Source organism: Agelaius tricolor, unplaced genomic scaffold (assembly GCF_023055355.1).
Source record: "Agelaius tricolor isolate 1412-34295 unplaced genomic scaffold, bAgeTri1.0.p SCAF_2, whole genome shotgun sequence".
Lineage (NCBI taxonomy): Eukaryota > Metazoa > Chordata > Aves > Passeriformes > Icteridae > Agelaius > Agelaius tricolor.
Window position 1 is genome coordinate 26,513,872 of NW_027269262.1, and position 23,142 is coordinate 26,537,013.

The 23,142-nt window shown below is 37.4% G+C and overlaps 1 protein-coding gene across 3 annotated transcripts in view; it reads right to left on the reverse strand.

Moving 5' to 3' along the window:
* The window catches only part of COBL (cordon-bleu WH2 repeat protein), a 157,568-nt gene that overhangs the window by 44,795 nt on the left and 89,631 nt on the right, over positions 1–23,142 (reverse strand). The window contains exons 10-11 of one of the 3 annotated variants that reach the window (XM_071454859.1): positions 7,272–7,410; positions 4,161–4,331 (exon numbers count right to left, since the gene is read on the reverse strand). In XM_071454859.1, coding sequence (XP_071310960.1) covers positions 4,161–4,331; positions 7,272–7,410 — 310 coding nt within the window. Of the gene's footprint in view, positions 1–120; positions 465–4,160; positions 4,332–7,271; positions 7,411–23,142 lie in introns of those variants that run through there. The other 2 variants (XM_071454874.1, XM_071454868.1) reach the window with 2 other exon arrangements.

The following is a 23,142-nucleotide window of genomic DNA, read 5'->3' on the forward strand; positions in this document are numbered from 1 at the left end:
AAGAAAAGCTTAAAGAGTTCTTAGAAACTTTCCATTAAAACTTCAAACAATATGGAAAGTAAGACAACCTGTCCCAAGAACACACGCTTTTGCAACACCAAATCAAAGCAAACCGTGGCTTAAAATAAGGAGAATCTTTTGGAAAAGAACGACAGATAATCTTTCTGAGGCTGATATATAGATTTATGTAACACACGATTCAGTTCTGGAGCATACATCTCACCAATGAACCACAGCCAAAAATAATCAATAGAAATTAAAGAGAATGTGCGAGTTTAAAAAGAAAAGAAGCCAAAATCTCAGTCAAAAAAAAAGGGTTTTTTTCCCAGCAGAGGAGGAAGGAAGGCAACAGAAGAATCAGGGTAGCAGAGGCAACAGGAGGTTCAGAAGTGTGAAGGTCATAGGAAGAGGCAAGGTCTGTCAGACACGCTTGGAGTATGAAGGGAATGATGCACAACAGTAAACTGTCAGGGGAAAGAGTAAAAGGATAAAATTGTAAGTATTGTGTAGGTCAGCTGGCAGAATGGCTAGCATGCTCAGCAACACTAAAGAATCAGATGCCCAAAGGAGGTGTAGGTGCATGGGCACATGTGTTAAAATTTGGAATTCTACAGTTGCTCTAACTGCCTGGGTTCATGTATAAGCTAACTCAATCTTAAAAACAAAATACTTACTGATACACTGTATGTCTGTGAATTCTGCTCTACTTGGCCTGAATTTTAATTTTCCAGAAGGAGCAAGATAGATTATATTGGAGATTCAACTTCATTCTTTAGCCTCAGATTGCCTGAATGAGTGAGAGTAGTGATGGCGATAAAAACCTCCTAAGCCACATCTGCAGGCATACTTGCTTTAAAGACCACCTCTGAGAAAGAAAAGGCTGGGTCACTTGACACATGCCTTATGAAGCAGTGTACCATGACAAGCCAGCAAAACTCCCTGCACAGCAGCCCTCAGTTCTCAGTTGATATAGAGCCACATGTAAAAGAGTGAAGTTTACTCTGTGTTTCTACCTATTTTTTGCTTCAAGCTAACAAAACTGAACTCTTAGAATCTAGCCCTATGAAAGACTGATATGTCTAAAGTGACTGAAGAAATACGACTGAACTGTTTGTGAAACTGTCATTGCCTTTGTCAGCCAGATTGTATTACCTTTTCATATATCAGTGATATAATGAAAAAAAATTAAAAATTACATCTATAGACAAGGCTCTTGGTTTTATTCATCAACCACTAGTACACATGTCATCTACAGAAAATAAAATAGTGTGCCCATTCCTTCACCCCTTAAAGACCTTCTAATTAAGGGATGTTTGACTATTTTGATCTACAGTTAAAAACAATGACAGGTTCAAATCATTATTTAATTTCTTCAAAGAAATAGCACTTTCTGAAATTTACAAATAAATCAGTTGTCAAGTCCTTACCCAGTGTGAGCCCTGACTTCACTAGTACTTTATCCAGTGCCAGAGTGAAAAATTTAATCTCAGCATCTCACTCCACAGGAAGGCAGAGTATATTGTATATTCTTTCCCATAGAGCTTTTAATTTCTTACTGCATATCTTAATGATAGTTCATAACTAGCCAAATAAAGGGCTAATGTGGAGTTTCACAGGAATACTGAATTTATTCTAAAGTGCTGGCTGACATTTCAAGGCAGCAGGTTTCAGTTGCATGTCTAGGTGCAGCCGTCTTTCCCTACAAGCATTCTTTACCTCAGGTAAGTAGCACAGAGCTTACCACCAACTCACACATTTGGAACTTCACAAGCAATATGACATAACCAAACACCATGCAACAATCTCCATCTCTGCATTCCCAAAGTACAGTCAATCTTAGAATCAGGCCGTGAATAATCTGATTAGTATGGTAAGGAAGGAGAAAGGATCACATAAACACATCAATTTAAATGTGCACACAACATGCAGCTAAGATTCTACCACACCAAATGTTAGAGGAAAGGTCATGTAACCAGGATAAAAAGATTTAAAAGACAAACTGTGAGGATCTTCTGCACCCTTGTTTGTGGAAGAGATTCTAAAATGTATTAAATGGTATTTAATAAAGAAAAGCTCAAGTATCCTAATAAAGGCCATACTCATTAATTACTTACACTCCACATAAATTTGGAAAACTTAATGAACAGTGATAGCTATGTCTTGGGAGGGAGGGAGGACAGTCCTTCACAGACAGTGGCAGATCATATGAAGTGAGAATTTAAACTCCACATGATCACAGAATTTAACTTCTAAATGGGAATTTTTTCTCATGGAACACATACTGCTGTTGACAGTCACCCACCCACAACTGTTACCAGAGAAAGTGGTTTTGAGAGTGATTTCAGAAAAAAACATGTCTTCTAACAACACCTGGTATCAGCCGTTTATCCTCCTCCCCACCTCATTCTATGAGAAAACACATTTACTGAGGTTAGAGTTAGGAAGATTGAAAATTTTGTTCTTTGAATCTACCACCCAAATCTCATTTGCACTGCTTGAGGCATTCTCAGGCAATAAAACACATTGTTGCAAAATGTTGTTCTTACAGGGCTCAATCACTACAGTATCTAAGCACCTTTCAGAATGGCATTAGGCAATGTAATTAGCATCTGTCCTACCTGTGCTGCTGTCTCTCATGGGTACATCTATGCACACTTCTCTTGTGTAAATCTACACACTTATCTTTATCTAGGTAGGACAAGCATAATTACAGAGCTAAAACTTGTCCCTCTTCAACACTGATGCTTTAAGTCTAAAATAAGTACCCACTAAGCTCTTGCTCTCAGTAAATTGAGGACAATAAAAATTCATGTCATGTTTCTATGCACAAGCTTAATCAAATCCTTTTGGCTGAGATACTGTGTTTGTTTAGGAGCAAATGATGACACTGATTACATCAGTGCTGCATTGATTAAAGGGTATTTGATCAGCAAGGTAGATCAGGAAAGCATTGCAAAATAACAGTGATAGAAACTCAAATGAAGCAGAAATATTAATGCAAAGAAGGCCACAATGGATTTTTAATAAAGAAAACATCACAGGAAAGCTGATACTATCTAGAACAAAAAGAAGATTTTAAGTATGATTTCTGTGCATAAGCTGGTTAAGATGTCTTAGGGTTATTCCTCAAGAAGATTCAGGTTTTCTGTTAGTATGATCTCCTTAATTTCCATCATTAGCTCCAATAAAGCTTAACAATTTGTATTTTTGATTTGAGAAATAGTGCTTTAGATTTAGCTGGTAATCAACAGCAAACACACCCACATTAATGTATCAGAGTAACTGCTACTTGCAGAGTACTTTTGGTAAACATAAGGTCCTGGAAAGAGACCTTTTGTCAAATTAGTAGCTAATGGAGACATTTCTCTATGCCATGGTTGGGAGACACCCTCCTAGTCTTCAAAGGAAATGCATCCATGAGATGTCATAATGTGCAGAGCTTTGCTGCTTTTACCGGCTCTACATGGGTGTGCAGGGCAAGCCCACAGGGAACATAATACATGATCAAAGACTTGGATTGTGTACAAAGATTTAAAGGCAGTCAATGGATAAGCACGAAAAGCAGCATGAAAACATGCTTTTCACAAGTACACAGGCATGTGAAAAATATTGTACTTCTTTGTCTGATAACTGTTACGCCCCAAGGTGAAGAGCACACAAAGGACTACCCAGAGATGCCAAGAAAGATGTACCCATTAGGACAGGAAGGCCTTTACAATATACAGAGCCTGTAAATGGTTTACTTTTCTTAAGGAAGACACTGTAGTTTTCAACCTAGACTGATAGACCCATCAGGTCTCAAAGGAACTCATCTCTGGGGTGACAAAAAATTGTTAGTACAGGAAAACAAACTTGGTGAATTGATAAAAGATAAATATGTTTTTTTTCAGTTGAACAAAGCAAAAAAGCTTGATGATTATTTTAAAATGCTTCTGTACAATGACCAGGTATCACATGCAAAACTCTCTCCAAGCAAGTGTTTTTCTCGCTTTATATTAGTTAGTTACACTGCATTGGGCATTTTGAAAGATAGCAGGCTGGAAAAAGGGGGAAAAACAGACATGGATGTCTAAAGAGCAGAGAGGAAAGTCTGGAAAAGCTACCCCTGAGAGTAATCATCAAAAGAATGGAAATGCAAATACATATATTTTCAAACATACGTTTAGGTACCAGCTCTGTTGGTGCTGTAACATCTGCTTCTCTGTAACACACTGTTGGATCCACAATGTCAGTGCCAGGAGGAGGGTAAGGTGGGGGTGGGGGGATCACTAACTGGGGGGGACCACGAGTGGTGCCCCTAGGAGGCTTTTGTGGCACCTGCCGTCCAACACCTACAGGGGGATCAATTGACTTGTTACTTCATTGCAAGATAATGATCACTCTGTTCATTTTTATTTTTTAAAAACACATTGATTTTCCCTTACCCACATCCAAAGTCTCTCTGGGTATAGTTCTGCTCTTATTTACATCCAAATAATTAAGGGAGAAGGAAAAGGTGTGTCTTAAACCAACAGCAGTGGGACCAGAATTGAGCCCAGCACATAGACATACATTACAACTACCAGTTAAAATCACTGGTTTTGGCAGGCATAAGGATGAAGAAAAATAGTTAAGCAAACTAAAAAAAAATTGAAAAAAGCTGTGTAAGAAAATGTGAAAAATGTGTTTTATTTTATCTTCTGAAGTGTCAAACTGCCTGAATTTGTTGACCTCTCAGATACTTTATGTGACTATTTTCCTGACTCTGAGAGAAAGAGGAAGATGCTTTGTGTCACTATTTTGAAGTAGGTATCTTACAGACTTTTCCGCTCTTCTTTTTGAGTCAGTTTTCATTATTTTGACATTTTAGAAGCAGATGATTAAACTGTATTTTGCAAAATAATGTTTGAAGCTATCAAAGGAAATGCCCATAACTTTTTCTGGGGGATTATTTCAACACTATGTGCAATAACTAAAGAAATACATGTGTCTTTGCACTGTACTCTGCGAACCACTTTCAATGCAGAAAAGCTGCTGCCAGTTTGTAGTGTACAGAACTTGAGCTACTGTTATTTGGAAAGTCCTTAGAGGTTGAAAGAGCACTGAGGAACCACGACTACCTGCTTGTTCTGCTTTCATACCCTGCCTGAAGCATGTGCTGTGGTCATTGCTGAAGATGGATGCTTGCAGAGACAGATGTTTGGTCTGATCCATTCCTACACTCTCTGGCTTGTGCTTTGGGGCTGCTGAGAAGGGAAGCAGAACCAAGGCAAAGAAAAAAGATTAAACCATTATGATTTTTTACTTAGCAGTCACTAGCTTCCAGAAGAGTATCTTCCAGAGACACAATTTAATGCTGGCAAATGTGCAAGCCCTTTTTTACTGCTTTGAGGAAATTTGGCGCAATTCTTTGGCGTCATAATAACATAGTATTGAACACTATGGGGAATTTGCCAGTTTGAGAATATTTTTTGATAGGATCTTTTGCTTTGATTCACATGGCTAACTTGAGAGGTACACAGGTATCTTTAATACTTTTTTTCCATCATGTGGCTCACTATTTCTTGCAGCACGTTTTTTCCCCTCACAAGAGTCTTGCTTTTTTCACAGCTTTTCTCTCATGCTTTCAGAGCCATCTGTGCTTTCTCATTGTTTTCCTGCAAGGGCCCTGAAGAGAGGCTGTTTTACCAACCCTCTCCGGCTCTAACATTTTTTCTTGTTAATGAACACATTCATTCAAGAAAGTAGCAGAAAACAAAAAGCACTGAAGACAGGGCTACTGTGGGACGAGTTCTTTGTCAGTGTAAAATAATAAGGCTCCATTAAAGCAAACGATACTACAGAATCCTACATGAGCAGAGCACTCCAACAAGCACTTATGTACACAGTACTGAACAGACTAGAAGTAGCTCTACTCTGCTATATCTCATCTGCAACATTTGAGCACCAATACAAAAGAAATAGAACACTTATAAAAAGTTAAAGCAACAAATGTCATCAAAAAGTGACCAGTAGTAGGGCAAAGTGTGAGAAGCAGTAGTGTGACCTCTGTAGCGATTAAAAGTAAGCCAATTTGCTGAAAACTCCTGTGTTATATGGTCCAGCAATAACATTGCCCTTAGAGAGTTTAAATAAGAGATGTCAATGGAGTTGAATATGTCACATGATAATGGACTCCTGCTGCTACATAAATGCTGAGGCATTAAATGTGAAGCATTTACTGAAAATAAATGTTGGAACAAAGCCAAGAGGTTTCTTACTAAACTGTGAGGCATTTGTAATGTAAGCAATTATGTATGACAGAATGTCATATCTGTATGTCTTAGGCATTTTATGAAACATGAGGTCAAAGGCATGAACTGAAGTGCACTGAGTGCATTACGGCACTTGAAGAATGATTCTCTTAATGCACTGAAAAATGAGTTCCAATATGTGGGGTCATTATCTCATAACTTGACCCATTATAAAATCACTTTACTTGCTAGAAGCATAATCCTGGTGTCCTCACTCAAGCAAAGCTCTGACCAATCTGAACAAGCTACCAGGCAGATAACAACAGAGGTTTGGGAGAATGTTTTTCCATTTTCCTGTGTGAGTAAATGTGGTGCCACATGCAGCTGAAGCTACAGTTTCTTTTGTTGATTCTAGGTACGTATGGCATTCCTTTGAGAGCATCAGTTCTTTTCTTTTACGGATTAGCTAAAGAATCATCAGATATTGATTTATAATAAAAGTGAGAATGAAATTAAAAAAACCCCTTTACTTTATATGGGCAGTTGATGTCAGACTGTTGGAGGATTACATGAAAATCAAATGTCTTCAGGGTTTAGAAACATGAGGAAACACTGAACCAAGCTGACTGCACTTTGGTCCTAGCAGAACTTTATGGCTTCAGATTCATTCCATTTTGCCTGGCCTATCTCCATTTATTAGCATTTCCATTTACTATTTCTGTATTTCCACTTACTAGCAAACCAATCATGACCTTCAAGGCACAGAATAGGCCCAGGGCTAGTGCTTTTGGATATAAAGTTTGTGCCAAATATTCAAATCATCTGATGAGTGTTATCTACATTTTACTACCCTGTGATACTCTGAATGGTGCCATTGAAAAAAAGAAGAGGCAATATAAAAACACTTATTTCCAGACTTTCATTCTGCAGAGAAATGTAGTTTTTCCCCAAGTTACAAAAGTTTTCAAACTCACAGCATAACAGAATTAAGGCAACTTCAAACAGTGAGCATTGAAAACACATGAATAGGGTTATTCAGGAGAAAAGAACACTTCTCACCCATTGTGCTCTTCCTCTTGTCTTCCCTGTCTTCTGTCCTGTTTGGTATGGCAGGAGTGGGTGGAGCAGATGCAGCTGGTGGAAGAGGGGCACGCCTCTTCTTTTTCCTTAAATCATTCAAGGATGCTCCTTGTGATATCTAACAAAGTTGAAAAATAAGCACAGTAAAGGATACATTTTGTTGATGTTGAAAATTTTCAGTAACTAAAAAAAAAAGCGTTTGCCATATGACCTAATTTTTCAGCACAGTGTATTTATAATGAGCAATTATAGTGACAACCAGAGATTAAAGAATTACAGAATTATTGCACTCAGAAAAGGAAAGAGACGAGAACTGCTGATGAGTGTCACAGCAGAAATACCACTCTGGTAGGTTTTGGAAAAAGTGAACTAGAGAGCCCAACACTCAGCAGAACAAAGTATGTGTGTTGTTAAGCTTGAGCCATAACAAGATCTTTTTCCATTGGTTTCCTCAAACATTAAATTATGGTTAAATACTCCAATTGGCATGTATAGTGAATAAAGTCTTTCTCATTTCTTTTATTTCCCTCTGAAATTCTTGTTAAAGGATTTTTGAGAGAAGAATCTGAATTGCCTGTTTGTTTGCATGATGATATGAGATCAGACTGTGCTCTATTCATGCCTACTGGACTTCACAGACCTGCTTTTGAAGATCTGTAACACCTTGGCTTCCAATAATTGCAACATGCTGGTTGCTATGCCAAGACTTCATTACTGTGTATGCTCCTTTTAAAAATACGAAAAGTGTTATTACAAATGACTTGGGTTTCATTGGGCTGCATAATATTTTCTGTAGCTTGCTGGAACTTAGCTCTACTTCCTTTTTCTGGAAAAATAATAATAATAAAACCATGTAGGGAAATCTGTGGAATTTTTATATTTGAAAGGTACTGACAACACCAGTTAGTACCAGGCTTTGATGAGGTAGAGAGTAATGGTGGCTGCCCACATATAACATGCTGCTGGTATTCCACCAAAGAAGTCTTCAGTTCTTTGATTTAACTGCTGTCTATCCCAATACTTCTGTACCTAATATACAAAACTGCAGTGGTTTTCTACTATTTCAAAGGCCTAACTAATAAAAATAACAACAATCATATTAAAAATATTTCCTTTAATCCAGAGGATTAATGGACCCTTAAAATACAATTGTTGTGGGAGATTTCATTAAACAATTAGTAGCTTCACACTGCTTAAATCTACCACCAGACTTCAGAGGAAAGGCACTCATTTACAGGTTTCCTTTCCTACGTTAAGCAAAAAAATCTGAGAATGAATGAATTTTACAAAGATTAGGATATGAAAAGAGTGTCCATCACTTAGCCTTTCTTTTTAAAAGACCAGGAGGGTCTTACATTTTAAAAAAAGAACCCTTTTGTTCCCACCTTTGAGGATTATGCTTTAACCACCATGCCACATGACAATTGGATCCTCTCCACCCCTTGGGGAACCTGCATCCTGCATGGGAGAAACTTGGTAGTAACTTACATTGGACATGGAGCACAGCAACCAGGATGAGCTGCAGGTTCACACCAAACAAGGGTCGGAAAGGAAGGTGTCCTGGCCCTAATGCCTACTATGATGGATTATGTCACCATTTTATATTGAATTTCCACCAGATACAGTACATGACTAAAGCCAGTGAGGCAAATCTAGACAAAGTTAGGCATGGTAAATGGGCAATAATGTTAGGAGTAACTAGCAACTTTGTGGACTTAAACTTTGGTCACCAAATTTAATAGAATTTAAAAAACATTGGACTTATACCCAGAAAAGAGCACCACACCAAGTTGTCGAAATAGATACAGCAAAATTTCAGAGCTCCACTGAAAAACTTCTGCCCAATGTTACAGTGTTGCTCCATATTAAGATGGAACATTCACCTGACAAAGGAACTGCTTGTACTGATTAGGAGTTAACCACAATTGACTGAAGTTGAAACAGAATGCTCAATATTGAGCTGAACATGGGAAACTCCATGCAGTGAAATAGACTCATCAGGTTTTTGAGGGGAATAACACCAAGGACAGCCACCTAATGCTGCAGTCTTCTCCATTGAAGAAATTAGCAAAGACACACTTTGAAAAAAAAAATCCCATTCTTTGCCCCTGCATTTAAAAAAGCTAACAGCATGTAGGCACTTAATACTGTATCTTGGTTCTGCAGGATACACTACCTTACAGGAAAAAAAAAGAAAGAAAATTAATAAAGTGGTGATTTTGATTACTACAAAGACTGCAAAATTCAGTAACTATGGAGAAATTGAATCATCTGGGAGACAGGCACCATCTGAACTTTCCCAAAACTTCAAAACTTCACAAGTACAAGCTTGACTTTTGCAGCTGTTTAGCAGCATTTTGCAGCTTCCACCTTCACTCCTCCCTCTCCAGACAGAAAAGTCATTTTATTTTAGGACAAAAACTGGTTGGAAATGATAAAGCTAGGAAATCTTGACAATCAAGGCAGAAAGTAAGGAAATGTGTCTTCCCACTTAAAATGTTAGAGATCACTAATCACCCTTCTCCAAGTACCGGAGGAGTGAAGGATGTTAGCTTGGTACATTCAAATCCCACAAAGACACATAATTGCTTTCCTATGAAGAAAGGATCCTTGTTAGAAGTCAGATTATCCTTTTCAGCTCAATGTATTCTTACTTAGTCACATCTTCTGAGGAACATTAGATACATGTATGGATGATCATGCTGCTGCAGTTAAAGAACAGGCTAGCAAAGAGCTAGTGCATGACTGCAATAATGAAAGTTTGGTGAAATACACACACAAAAATGCTTTTATTATACTGTCAGCTAAGTGTAGTATTCTTCACAAACACCATAAAGAAGATGAAAAGCTTGTTTAAAGCCAGTCATGCTACAAAGTATATAAGAAGTATCTAGTTCATGACCAGGTCACAAAAATTGTAAAAAGTATCCTTTCTTCAATCCCAATTTCGTAAACCTATGAGGCTAAACATAAATGGAAGAAACACAAAGAACATTCTGTTTCTTTCTTCCAATTGTATATACAAAACCAATAGAACTCGAAAATAATTTGTTATGGCTGGCTGCTTCTTTTATAAAGAAATCAAGCCTTAGCAACATTATTTGCAGTAATTTCCCATTGAAACTTTGTAAGAGGAGCCCCTCTCTGAGCCTAACAGAATATGTCCTAGTCTTAGCACTTGTGTTCCGCCTATATTTATCAACAAGAAATTATTAGATCAGCCCCTGTCACAAAAAATACATAATTTGAAAAGATGTTAATTAAATTCTGACTATAATTAATACCATGAACTGAGCTAGAATAAAAGAGGTCAAAAGGACCCAAATCTGAAAAATTGCCCAGTTTCTCTTCCCCTATTGACAAGATAACATAGAATAATGAAAATAAAACAAAAACAAAACAAAACAAAATCATCACATTCAGGGCTCACATGCTCTTTGAAAAATATTTCCAACATTGCGCACTAAATATCTGAGCAACATGCTGAATGTGTTTTCCTACTGTGAAAGCTCAACACGTTTAACAAAATTTGAGGGCTCTAGATAAGATTTGAGAATATATTTAGAGCAAAACAACAACATCATGGGGAGGTTAATTGTCAAAATTGTGCAGAAAAGAATCCTACAAGGCCAATCCTTGAAATTTTCAATCAGTAGCATTTCAGTCACCCCATTTGCAAACAATCTGTGGACACTGTAAGAGTGCATGTGTAAACTGAATTAAAGATTCTTTATGTGTAACAGCCCAGTACTTTCTTTGGGTTAGGTTGCAATGAATATGAAATAATGAAACTTATTAAAGGAGGCCCAAGGTAACAAAAGTCACCACTACTGAAAATTCATCTTAGCATTCAAAGACAAGGAGGTTCTCAGATAGAATTCCAGTGTGAGCTCCACTCCTTTGCCTTGCCTGTCCTCTATATACAGGCCAGACACTGGTTTTGTATTTGTCAGCCCTTCCTTTTAAACTTTCTAACAGAAATGTTGATTTATAAAAGTACTAAGTCATCTGGTCAATGCCAACTTTCTGTAATCCACAGACCCAACTAGGCCCAAATTCACTGAAGGTTTATGGCTCCTAAAACCGAGCCTCCTTCTGTAAGCCAGAAAGTGCACCATTAATTTGCATAGTTTGTGTTTCAAAATCCAAGCCAGTCTTTCCAGTATTTTTTATAAACATTGCAAGAAACATTTGTCTTATGGCAACAGATTTTTCCTTTTACTATCACTCCCATCATTTTGCCATAGAAAGGGAAAATTCTTGAAAACCTAAGCATTGTCCAGTCTCGATATTTAATAAAATTCTCCTTAAAGCAATTTTCTTCCTGATGAAAAAACATAGCTACAGATTATGCAGAGGTATCAGCAGCAGAATCATGTCAGGAATAAGGATTGCTTTTAAGGGATGTTAGATTATTGTTGAGCAAATAAATAATTCTATAGCATGAGATATAAACTGTGTAAAGAAAGTCCAGTTACTCTCTTGCCTCTTTCTCCTTTGTATGCAATGTTACACATCAGGACCTTTTATCGTTTTATAGAGGAATTGGCTAATTTGTATACAAATTGTCTGAATCATGGAAACAGTGAATGACTGCAGAAATTATTTTTAGAAGTAAAGAAAAAGAACTGGAAAAAGGACACATGGATTTAATCACCAGCATACTCTCATTACAAAGTGGTTCCATCATCCACACTGACCAGACACACACGCTGATTTAAGTGTGCCAGATTCTGATACACCTGCTGGCCATGGTATTGTGTGGGGTCAGAGTGCCCATTGAATTTCAAAACTGTTTAAATGCAACCCAAAGAGAACAAAAAAACCCCCAGAGCTAAGCTGTAAATGAACAAAAAACAGTATCATCCCAAATTGTGTGGGACCATCTCAAACCTCTTTCCCTGCAAAAAAATTTAGGAAATCTTCAAATAATTAAGAGCCATTTTACAAGAATTCTAAAAGAAAAAAACAGATGCATGTTTCATTAATTGGCTTTAAACTCTTTATAGACTGCACTAATCCTTTATAATATTCTATGAAAGACAAGTGGTAGATTGGTATGTAAGATTTATGGGTTTAGATTGAAAGACATATTACTATGACATAACTTTAAGGAGTTGAGAAGAAAATATTTTGATCCAAGAAGAGTTGCTCTAGGAAAATCAGACAGATAAATCTTTCAGCGGCAGAATGGAGACATAAATCTGTCCACTAAACTTGATGATATAAAAGCTCTCCTGCACAGCTGATTCTGCATTTTCACAGGGCAACAGATGCTTCAACATGCCTAGAACTAGAAACCACAAGAAGTCCCAATTGAACATTAATGTGTCTTATACAACATTTACTCATGTGCCTAATATTCCCTGGACAGGTCATACATCATTAGGCTTTTCATTGGAATACACTGACAAAGGAAAATTCAGTGAGCTCTCAAAACTGGGCAACTGAGCTAATGAGGCTGACCACTTTAAGCTTCATTGAATAAAATAGTCTATTCAGCACTGAACTTCTGTACCTTCTTTCCTTATTGGGTAGCATCCTGTTTCATTTGATTAAAAGCTGAATGTTTAATCTGTAAGTACACAAGTGCACTAAAACACAAGTGTATTAGAAACTGCACTCAAAGGCAGCAGCTTGATGTCTCCTCAGAAGCATGTCCTTACTGTGCAGAATGCATTTGTGTGTGTTATTTAAAATACTTACTAGGATACCGTGCAATACAACAACACATTACCAAAACAACAGACAAAGAGATAATAAAAAACCTAGCACACGGAAACACTTTTAAAGAGGGTATCATTTGGAAAACTTGCAATTTGGTAAAATGCATAGGAATAACTACACTTCAGGAATTAGCAAAGAGTTTCTCTGCATTGGTCATTTTACTTACATTCATGTTGATGTGTTGGATCTCAAAGCCTGGCAATAGAATGAATAAAAATAGGCTTAGCTTTAAGTAAGCCATATGAGTTAGTATGCTGGGATAGCAGGACTGATATTTGGACCGACCAGACCTGACAGCTTGAGTAACTCTGGACACATCACTCTCCTGGGGAGCAGATTTAGATGGGAGACTCCCAAGCTACTGCCAACTTAAGTCCACAAGAACAGCAAGCAACTCAAGGAACAGGATAACCATATTTCAGTCCTGACAACACCACTTGCTATTAGGGGGCTTCCTCCTGACTTTGAAACTTTGCACTGTGCTTCCTTGTGCTGTGCAGGTGTCTGTCTCACCTGATGGCTGCATCCCAGCTGTGCTCCTGTACCAGCAGCTGTACTCCCTGCCTCAGCTTCTGAGCTGCTTTGCTGCTGGAAGGGCTCAGGCACTTTGGGAAATGTGTCTTAGAACTAGAATGCAAACTGCATCTGCCTACTGAAAAGAACCCTATCATTAATATTTTAATCACATATCACACTATTTTCATCACATATCACACTATTTTGCATAATTTTACCCATAATACCTAATTTCAGATTATTTTTTAAAATTATATAACTTTGGTGTTAAACAGCATTTTATAACAGAATTTAATATTGATTATCAAAAATCAAGCTCTGACTGCAAAAACACCTCAGCCTGACTAACTTACTTAAAAAAAAAAAGCTTACTACTGGATTTTATAGAAATTTCAATGTTCTTGTGCTATTTTATTCACAAAACGAAGAAGACAAAAGGCAAGAATGTCCTTGAATACTTGGCTGATTGGTGACAGAAAGCTAAATCAGTTAACACAAGAAAGCCAGTACAAGGTGAAGGGGCAAGCTCATTTTTCCATCTGTTTTTATAGAACACACCCTTTGTGAAATGTCACTGTCAAGGACAGTTAAAAATTAATGCCATTTTAATCTTTAAACCCTTTAACTTGTTCAGTTAAATGTGTCAGACAGGAAACTATCCATAAACAAATCTGAGATGTTGAATTACTAAGATAGCTGTGATTTCCTTCTTTGTAAAATCTCATTTCTAGCTGCAGCATTATTTCCACTCAGGGAAATCACTCTACAACACCAAATATTTTCACATGCATTGAAACATGTAGACTACACAAGTCTGCGGATGTTTGCTTTGGCAAAGAATTGAACTTCCTCTGTTTCTCAGAATACAATGTAATTTTCCTCATTTATGTCTTCATTTAGGGGGGAAAAAAAACCAACAAGAACCCCTCAAACACTTAAAAATCACATTTTCAAACCACCACAAACCAATGTTCATTTCTCCTCTACAGAAGTTTACAAAAAGGCAAAATTGACCTCCAGATTTTAATCTCATATTTGCGCATATCTTTTTAGTTAGAACCATACAATTAACATCTTACACTCTTAATAATGTTCATTTGTTTTGTTAATTGTCAATTTCCTTGTGTAGAGATAGCCAAATTAAATTTCTAGTGCTTAGCACTAAGTCCTAGGCAATCACCTTGGCAGTCTTCTCAATTTAGAGAAAACAATATCTGATTTTTTCCAGTGTTCTGCCCCCTTCTATCAGCCTTCTCCTTCTGCAGGCACATAGAAAACCTGGGAAACATGGTTTAGGCAGCAAGTTCAGTGATAGTTTCTGATTCCTTTCCCATTCAATAGGTCAATGGAATGGCTTGGGTTAGAAGGGACCCTTAGCAATCATCTTGTTTGTGCCATGCCTTCCCACTGCCCCCTTCAAATTCCCACTCAAGTCAAGTTCTCTTCAGCACTTATGAATACCAGCCAAAAGCCCCTGAATTTCCACAACCTAAAGGCAGGAAGAGGGGGGAAGAACAAAGTGGTACCACAGTGTCAATTAGATCTATTACTAGGACTGTAGCATAACATGGTTCTACATCAAGTTATTGACCACAAATGTCAAATTTTATTATCCAAAATTACAAATAGATTCTGCTATGAAGACTTGTTTGAGGAACCCATCATGGCACACTGATTGTTAGCCACACCTGGAAGTGTCAGCAACATAGAGCTGAGCAGGGCTCAGGGGTTGTCTACTGGGTCTCAGGAGGCAAGAAATCATATTCTAATTAAGGCAGGCATACTGCAAAAAAAAAAAAAAAGAGATGCCTATTTCTCCAAGTGACCCATGACAACTTTAAAGAGGATGGTGCCAGACTCTTTTCAGTGGTGCCCTGCAACTGGATGAGGAGCAATGGCCACAAACTGAAACACACAAAGTTGCACCTTAACATGAGGAAGAACTTTACCTTGAGAGTGGCAGAGCACTAGAACTCCTTGTCCAGGGAGGTTGTGGAGCCTCCCTGTCTGGGACAAAACCCCTCTGGATGTGTTCCTGTGTAACCTGCTCTAGGGGATCCTGCTTTGGCAGATGGGTTGACTGGATGATCTCCAGCTGTCCCTTCCATCCCTAAGAATTCCATGATTCTGTGAAAAATAGCTTGAAATAGCAGAGAACTTTTTTTTTTTTTTAATTATTATACCTGTGATGTTTTCCCTTATTTTCTTATTTGGCTAAACAATGACTATACTATTAAGCCATAGAATTAGACCTGATTAACACAGCACATACTTTGTTAATTTTTCAATTTTTACCTTTTTAATTTAGGATCTGTGTAAGGTGGAGTTAGAAACAAAGTTCGAAAAGTGATGCAAACCCAGTTTCTAAATTAAGCACAGTGCTAGGGTCATTTTTCATCGCTCATTGAATGCCTGCTCTTCAGAAGTCTTGCTGCTCAAAATGATCTTTGTCTATTAACTTCCCCTAAATACCGTGCCCAACAAAGCCTCATAATTACTTGACACATACTTTCTTCTTTAATGAGAGTCAAAGCTTACGATGACATCAGCCTGTTCTATTTGTCTGAGACTTGCAAGCCAGATGAAGTTTACTTACTGAGCATTGCAATCCTGCCAAAATTCAGGGCTGCATAGAACAGTATGTTCCGGCCCCAATGTCTTGCCAGTTTTCAATGAAGTGCTTGACAGAGACCACATGTGGAGGTCAATCGATGCTATCATGATCTCACCAGATGGTAAGCTGTGGTATCATTCCCAAGGCAGGTAGTATAGTCTGTTCAGAAACAGTTGGCAACTGAACCATGAACTCACAGCCAGAAGCAACTGGATTATTGCAAAAGATCAAGAATGCTATTGATGCTGGATAAAAGACTATTCCAGGAATTCTTCTTGCACATAATTCAAGGATTCAACTCTCAAGACATATGTTTTCTTGAAAAAAAAAATGGAAGTACTCCTGCCAAACAAATCTTGCATTTTTGCATGATTATTATGTTGTGTATGTTAAATTGTAATGTAAAGACACTGTAAGCTTACTTTGCTTGTGTTCTTGCATATATATTAAACATCACCAGGTAACTCCAACTTTGATGTCAATTCAGAGGTAACAGCTACACAGGTTAGACTGTAAGACTGAAATACATTTCACAAAACAACAGGAAAGTAGACCATGGAGGACCCTTACAAATTTTTATAATTACATTCTCCAATACCTCTAAAATAACAGTCATCCAAGTCAAATTGTGAAGCACTCAGCACTTCACAAAGTCCAGCCTTCAGTTAAAGCGGGTAAGCAATTTAAATCACCACTGAACTGACATTGCTTCTATTTCCTGGACAAAGTTGCAAAAAACCTATTTATGAAACTGCAAAAAAAAACCCACACAGTGGATTCCTCTTACAATGTAAAAATACATAATTTTAAATTCTTCTGGTGCAAAACCTGCTAATTGACTGTGAACATTATCTGAGTAAAGATTTTCTCAAAGGGGTGTTGCAAAATGAGTCTTATCTCCAACTGCACTTCTGAGAGGCTGTACCTTCTCACTAATGCAAAAACCTCTACTGAAATTCTGAACTAGTTCCTAGTTCTTACTGGCCAAGCTTCAGGAAAAAATATAATCAATTGTAGTTAATTGCTTCTTGACTGAGAAAGCTTAGACTCCTTTTAAATAGTTCATCACACTGTGACACCTTACTCTATTTAAAATTACAGGAAAAAAGAGTTGAAAGAAAAGGAGGGACAAAAAAGCAGCTGGAAAATAAGTTGCTGCCTAAAAAAAGAGTTGCCATTTTATTAAAATGCTTTCTGCCACTCTCTTTTTTTAATGAGACACATGCTGTTAGTAAATAAATGTGCAGCAACATGAAGTTGAGCATTAGGACCAATAAAGAGGATGGGTAGCAATTTGGACTGAAACAAGAGAATTTCTTTAGAGGTTTACAGAAAAAAATTCTGTAATACATTATTACAGCATACCTTTAACAGATGCTCTTTGGAGATATTGAGAAAGTAGTCACTACACTGCATGTATCATTTAAGCTGTAGTTTTTAATAACTACATTAAAAGAATTAATGTGTTTAAGTGCGCATACACCAGAATTAATTTTTGGAGCTGTTTCTATCATAAAAAGAAGTACAAATTACTCCCTTTCTCTAGCAGCTTTTTTTAGCCTTCCTAAATTTCATGCTTTACATGACAGCAAGATAAGCCTTCAGCCATCATTGCACTTTACTCTTTTCTTTTAATTTGGGCCTGCATCATTTATCCAAACTAAAGTGCAGCTGTTAGCTAAATTAAGCATCCAAACTGCACAGCAAACATTATCTGATGTGCTGTCAGCTGGCTTCATCTTTGCTATCTGATTGTTGTTTTGTAAAACATGAACAAGTCTGGATATTTCTCATTCAGATAACTGAATGTCATGTTTAAAGCTCTTTAAAAAATGAACAAAACACCTTCAAATTGGAAATGAATTGTTGAGGTTTAATTTCTTAGTCATTTACCATGGTATAGGGCATTTTAAAGACCACAGCTTTTTTTACTACTCACTCGTTTCTACTAATTGGTTCTGTACACCTTGATAATGGTCTCTATAATAGGATAGCACTAACCAGGTTCAGCTCCATTGGAAATATGAAATACATAAAGCCTTTCAGGTTTATGATTGCTTACAGAGACAATTGTTTCTATAAAACTTAATGTGCGTCATCACAAAATTTTATGTCTGTGAGGGGCAACAGTTTGAACAGGGCTTTTTTTGACAAGGCCATTAAGTGAAAGTCATTAAGAAAAGCTCCACCCTTATACACTCTTAAAAATTTACCAAAAGTGGATAGATGGAGGGAACACCCAAAGATATTGACTTTCTATCTCCTGAAGGGTAGAAATATCATCATTTTCTAAGTAAAACAATAGCCCTGTCACTGCACAAGACAGAAGTGTCTCAACAGTTCCTTCCTCAGAGGATCTGCAACCTAGAGAGTGTATCTGACATGCACCTGGATCAGATACTGATTTGAAATGCAAAGGGATCACATCTTTCATGCTGCTTTTTATTTTGTCAATAAAAGGCACACATCCTGTAGAGTCCACTGGACATCACCCATACAGCTCCCAGTCACCTGTAATATGAGCTGTATAAGCGCATTTCAGAATATTGAGGAGCAGCCTAAGGGGCCTGCAAATATGACCCTCAGACTCCTGTGGGGCTCTGATCCTACAGTCACACTACCAAGTCATAAAACACATACCAGGCAAGTTGCTTTAGGGTTCATGGTGCAAAATTCTTATTGGTCCTATGATTTACTGGCAAAACTTCCAGCCCCATTCTGCAAATGCAGCTTTGTACTCAGGAACACAAAGACTGATGACTGGGAATAGCAATCAGAGGCAGCTGTTTCTGTTTTTAATGAGAAACATGTTTTTCTGGTCATCAAATTACCACTGATAAGAAGACCTAGTGAAGTCATCGTGTATGCTGCCAGTGACTTTTCTGGAGTGATATCAGATTATATGAGACAATCATTTGGGTATGACCCTCTTCAGTATTCTCCAAAAATAGCTGCCTGTGTTAGATCAAGGGTTCTGCTCAGGCTTCTTTATTAGACTGTGGCAGGTACCTACAGGAGCAAAAGAAGAGGAAAGGTATGTTTAGTACTACCTTCTCCCAAATACTTTTGTGGCCACCAACCAACTTCATTTTATGGACTTCCTGATGTGATTTATCTTTCAAAATTCATAATGGATTTGTCATTCTTGCAGCATTTGTCCAGTCTCCTCTTAAGCCCATGTAAACTTTTAGTGTCCATAACAACCTTGGTGGACCAAGTCAATGAAGATCCATGTGCTTTGACTTTGGGAGTTTGCCTGTTTCCTATTAGCTCCAAATGCTCTTATAACGGCTGGCTGAAAAGTCAAATCTTTATCCATTGTCTTCAGTGACTTTTTCAAGATGAAGAATCATGGTTTACCTAAGTTGCACCATTGACCCTGTACTAAACTACTCCACACCTTTGATCACCCTTGTTGTTTTTCCATGAGTCTCATCCTATTCTGTAATATCCTTCTGAAGCAAGGAGAAAACTGTTGTAGTATTTAAGATGGCATAAAAAAGCTCACAATGTAGAGGTGTAATAAAACAATCTTTTTTACCCATTTTTCCTCTCCTAAATGCTAATTCTAATTTGATTTCCTTTTTTGATTGCTATTGAGCTTGTAGATGACTTTTTTAAAATAAAAATCCTAATCTGATCCTAAGATCTTCCTAATCAGTTACTGCCAGCAGAGAGATCAGTATCTTACAAGGTTTTAGGAAAAATTGAGAGTGGTATTTTCTCATGTATACCACTTCACCCTTGCCCACACTGAATTTAACTACTTCCATCTGCAAGTGCTCCCAGTGCACAGTCTCATAAGGTCTTCTAACTGTTCCTCTTCGTACTCAGTTTGGTCCTTGCTATCCAGATAACTCAAGTAGGAGCAACAAAAATTCTCACTGTTTCTGTTTCAGGTCATTTCTTAATATGATTGACATGGATGGTAAAATACTCCAAGGCTTCTGCAACATTTCACCACCAGATGAGCAGATCATTTAGTCCTAACCTGCAATCTCTCTCATCTTTTCTTTTGTGTCTGTTATTTAAGAGTTAGATGATCTTATTTATTATGGAACTGAGACTTGGTTTCCTTATGAAATTCTTGATGAGGGAACTTGGAAGCTTTGTGGAAACCCAGACAGACTGTATCAACCAGATCACACCCATCTGGTTGCTGAATGCATCAAGAGCACTCTAAGGGAAAAAACCCTGTAAAGCAGGGTTTCTCTTTTACTAAAGCTACATTTACCCTGTTCACTATCTTTATAAAGATGATAACTGGTTAAATTCTTTATTATATTTCCAGTAATTTTGCCAGTACATAAACCACCTAAGGAGGCTTGGTTTGGTTTTTTTTTTTTTTTTATTTCTCTTACTTTCCAAACAGCAACTATGTCTTTCACCTATTTTTTCTGAACTTCTTCATGCCAGAATGTGGCATTGGCAGCATTTAGCAGTATTATTCAGTAATTTTTTTTTCTCTATTTCTTTGCTTTTCATAGTGGAGACTTACTACAGACACAGTTATTTTATACAATCTTTCCTACTGCAGATAGCAGTATAGTCTCTAGTGCATCATCTTGAGAATATTTCACACACCTGCTGCTCCGACAAAGGAACTACAATGTACTCCTCAGACAAAGAACTGAAGTGCACTCCTTATCTCTGTAATTGGACAAGCTTGATGGTCATTATCTGTCTGTGCCAGACCACTTAACCTGTGAAAAATGTCAAGCCAAGTTTAACTGTTTTACCATCCCAGACTAACAGGCTAAAGACTCTGGCCAAAGTGTATGACAAATTATTTCGATATGGCTCTATGAACAGAGGCAAAAGACCCCATGATACCCATAAACTCTCAACATCTACAGGAACGCATAAATGAAATAAATTAGCTTCTAACTAAAATTCCAGGCAGAATGACTGGAAGAAAAGCACAAAAAACCATAGATACTAAAAGCCTAATGGAAAATTTTTACCATGCAGTATTTACAGCCTTGTACATCCAAAATAAGCAACTGCTACGTGAATTTGGTGTGAAACACAGAAACAAATAAAAACAAATATTATCTCCATTCTTAATTTGTTTATCAATAATTATTTGTAAATCTGTATTAACAGAGACACATAGCTACTCTTTGACCTTATCAAAACATTGCCCCATGTCAATCACATAAGAAGTCCTCAGCCTCTTAATTTGGCATCATACAGCAGTAAAAAGTGCACTCCAGCACCCAATATCCAAACTCTAATACAAAAAACTAGCTTCCTTCTTTAAGGCTTACATAACTTGGGCATTTGAACAGTGTTCCAGAGAAAGAGCGTCTTTATTAAAGATTCAATATCTCTGCCTCATCAGAAAAATGCTGTTGAGAGATATCACATACTGCCTGAGAATTCTAACAAGTCTGCCACAAAGACTGGAGAAGATCACAGCTAACACTCATGACATCCTCAGTTAATGAACAAAGGCAAAGACACTTCTAAAAATAACATGCAGTATTCACATTTCAGGCCTCTGTGCACAAAAAGAAAATTTAAATCAGAACAATGGAAAAGGCATATAAACTCAGTCATTAGTTAACTTTAAATCAACATTTTAAACAAATTAAAAAGTCAGTCAAGTGTTCTTCCTCCTTGTTCTGAATAAATCCTGCTTTCATGTTCTCAGGGAACTTATAAAAACCTGAGAAGTGACCTAGAAGATACAATAGGTTGTAGAAATAAAAGACACATTTTGAAAAACAGCTTTTTCCTACAGCAAAATCTGATTCATTGCATCCTTCCTCAGAATGTGAAAAAATGTATCTGTTATTCTCAAAGGAGACTTCTGGATGCTCCACAGAAAAAAAAAAAAACCCACAAAGCAAAATGAAAATACATTCACAGAACACTTAAGGGAGAAAGGAAATGTGTCATAAGAAAAAGGTTGAGAAGACCTCACCCAGAAGACCTTTGAGTCAAGAGAAACCTCCCTTCCTCTCTAAAAGATGATAAAAAAAGCATGCATTCATATCTTGTTGACTTCTAGTAGACATTTCTGGTTTAGGTGTAACCTATGAAAGGGAGATAAGTAATCTGAAGCCATCCACCCTTTTGTTGGATTCTGGGCTTCTTATTAAAACAGAATACATCTGTCATATGTCCCCCACAAACTGCCCATTATCTTTTACAGAAGAAGTGAAATAAAGTATGAGGTAGAAGAGAAGAAAATACCTATAGCATAAACATATCCTGCTGCAGTAAGTACAAAAACAAACCCCTCCAAGTATGACTGCAATATTTTCTATTAAAAATAGGGTCTACTAACCAGGTAAATCTAAACTAATTTGAAACTGTTCCTCTTGGGACACAGAACTCTGATCAGAGTGAAATTTAGAAAATAATAAATTGCAGCAGATGCACAAAAGAAGAAGTAGATGAAAAGAAGCTGGTATGAGTACTGTGCTTCTATAGGTGATGTTAATTAAGTGGGTTTTAGACAGCTGGCTACAATAAATCTCAGTTCTGTAAGAAGCCGTGGTAGGTGTTGTCATTCAGCTGTGACTCTTCTGTCCCTCAACTTCCCACAACTGCAGTGACTGTTGTTATCATGCTTCTCTTAAAAAATGTCAAATCTCATAGTTCAAGAAAATTTATGAGGAAAAAAAGCTGCCATCCAGACAAACACAGGTTCTTCCTAAAGACTTGGCTGTTTCTCAGAGGGAAAGCCAACTGCAGGAGTATTATTATTTCAAATATCAGATTTATTAGAAATACCCAGGGACAAGGCAGATTCAAGACTCACAGGACACACAGAGAGCCCTACTGGTGGCATCCATACTGATACAGATGTACATGGCAAGAACTTACTCTACACTGTTCTACAGGATGCTTTGTGCTCGTGGCTTTAAGGCTCAATTTGCAGCCACAGGGAAATATGTCATTTGGAAAACCTGAGGAGAACAACAGTAACAGTGTGATTTCATATCAATCAAGATTATCCCTGCAGCCAGCTAACCACAAATC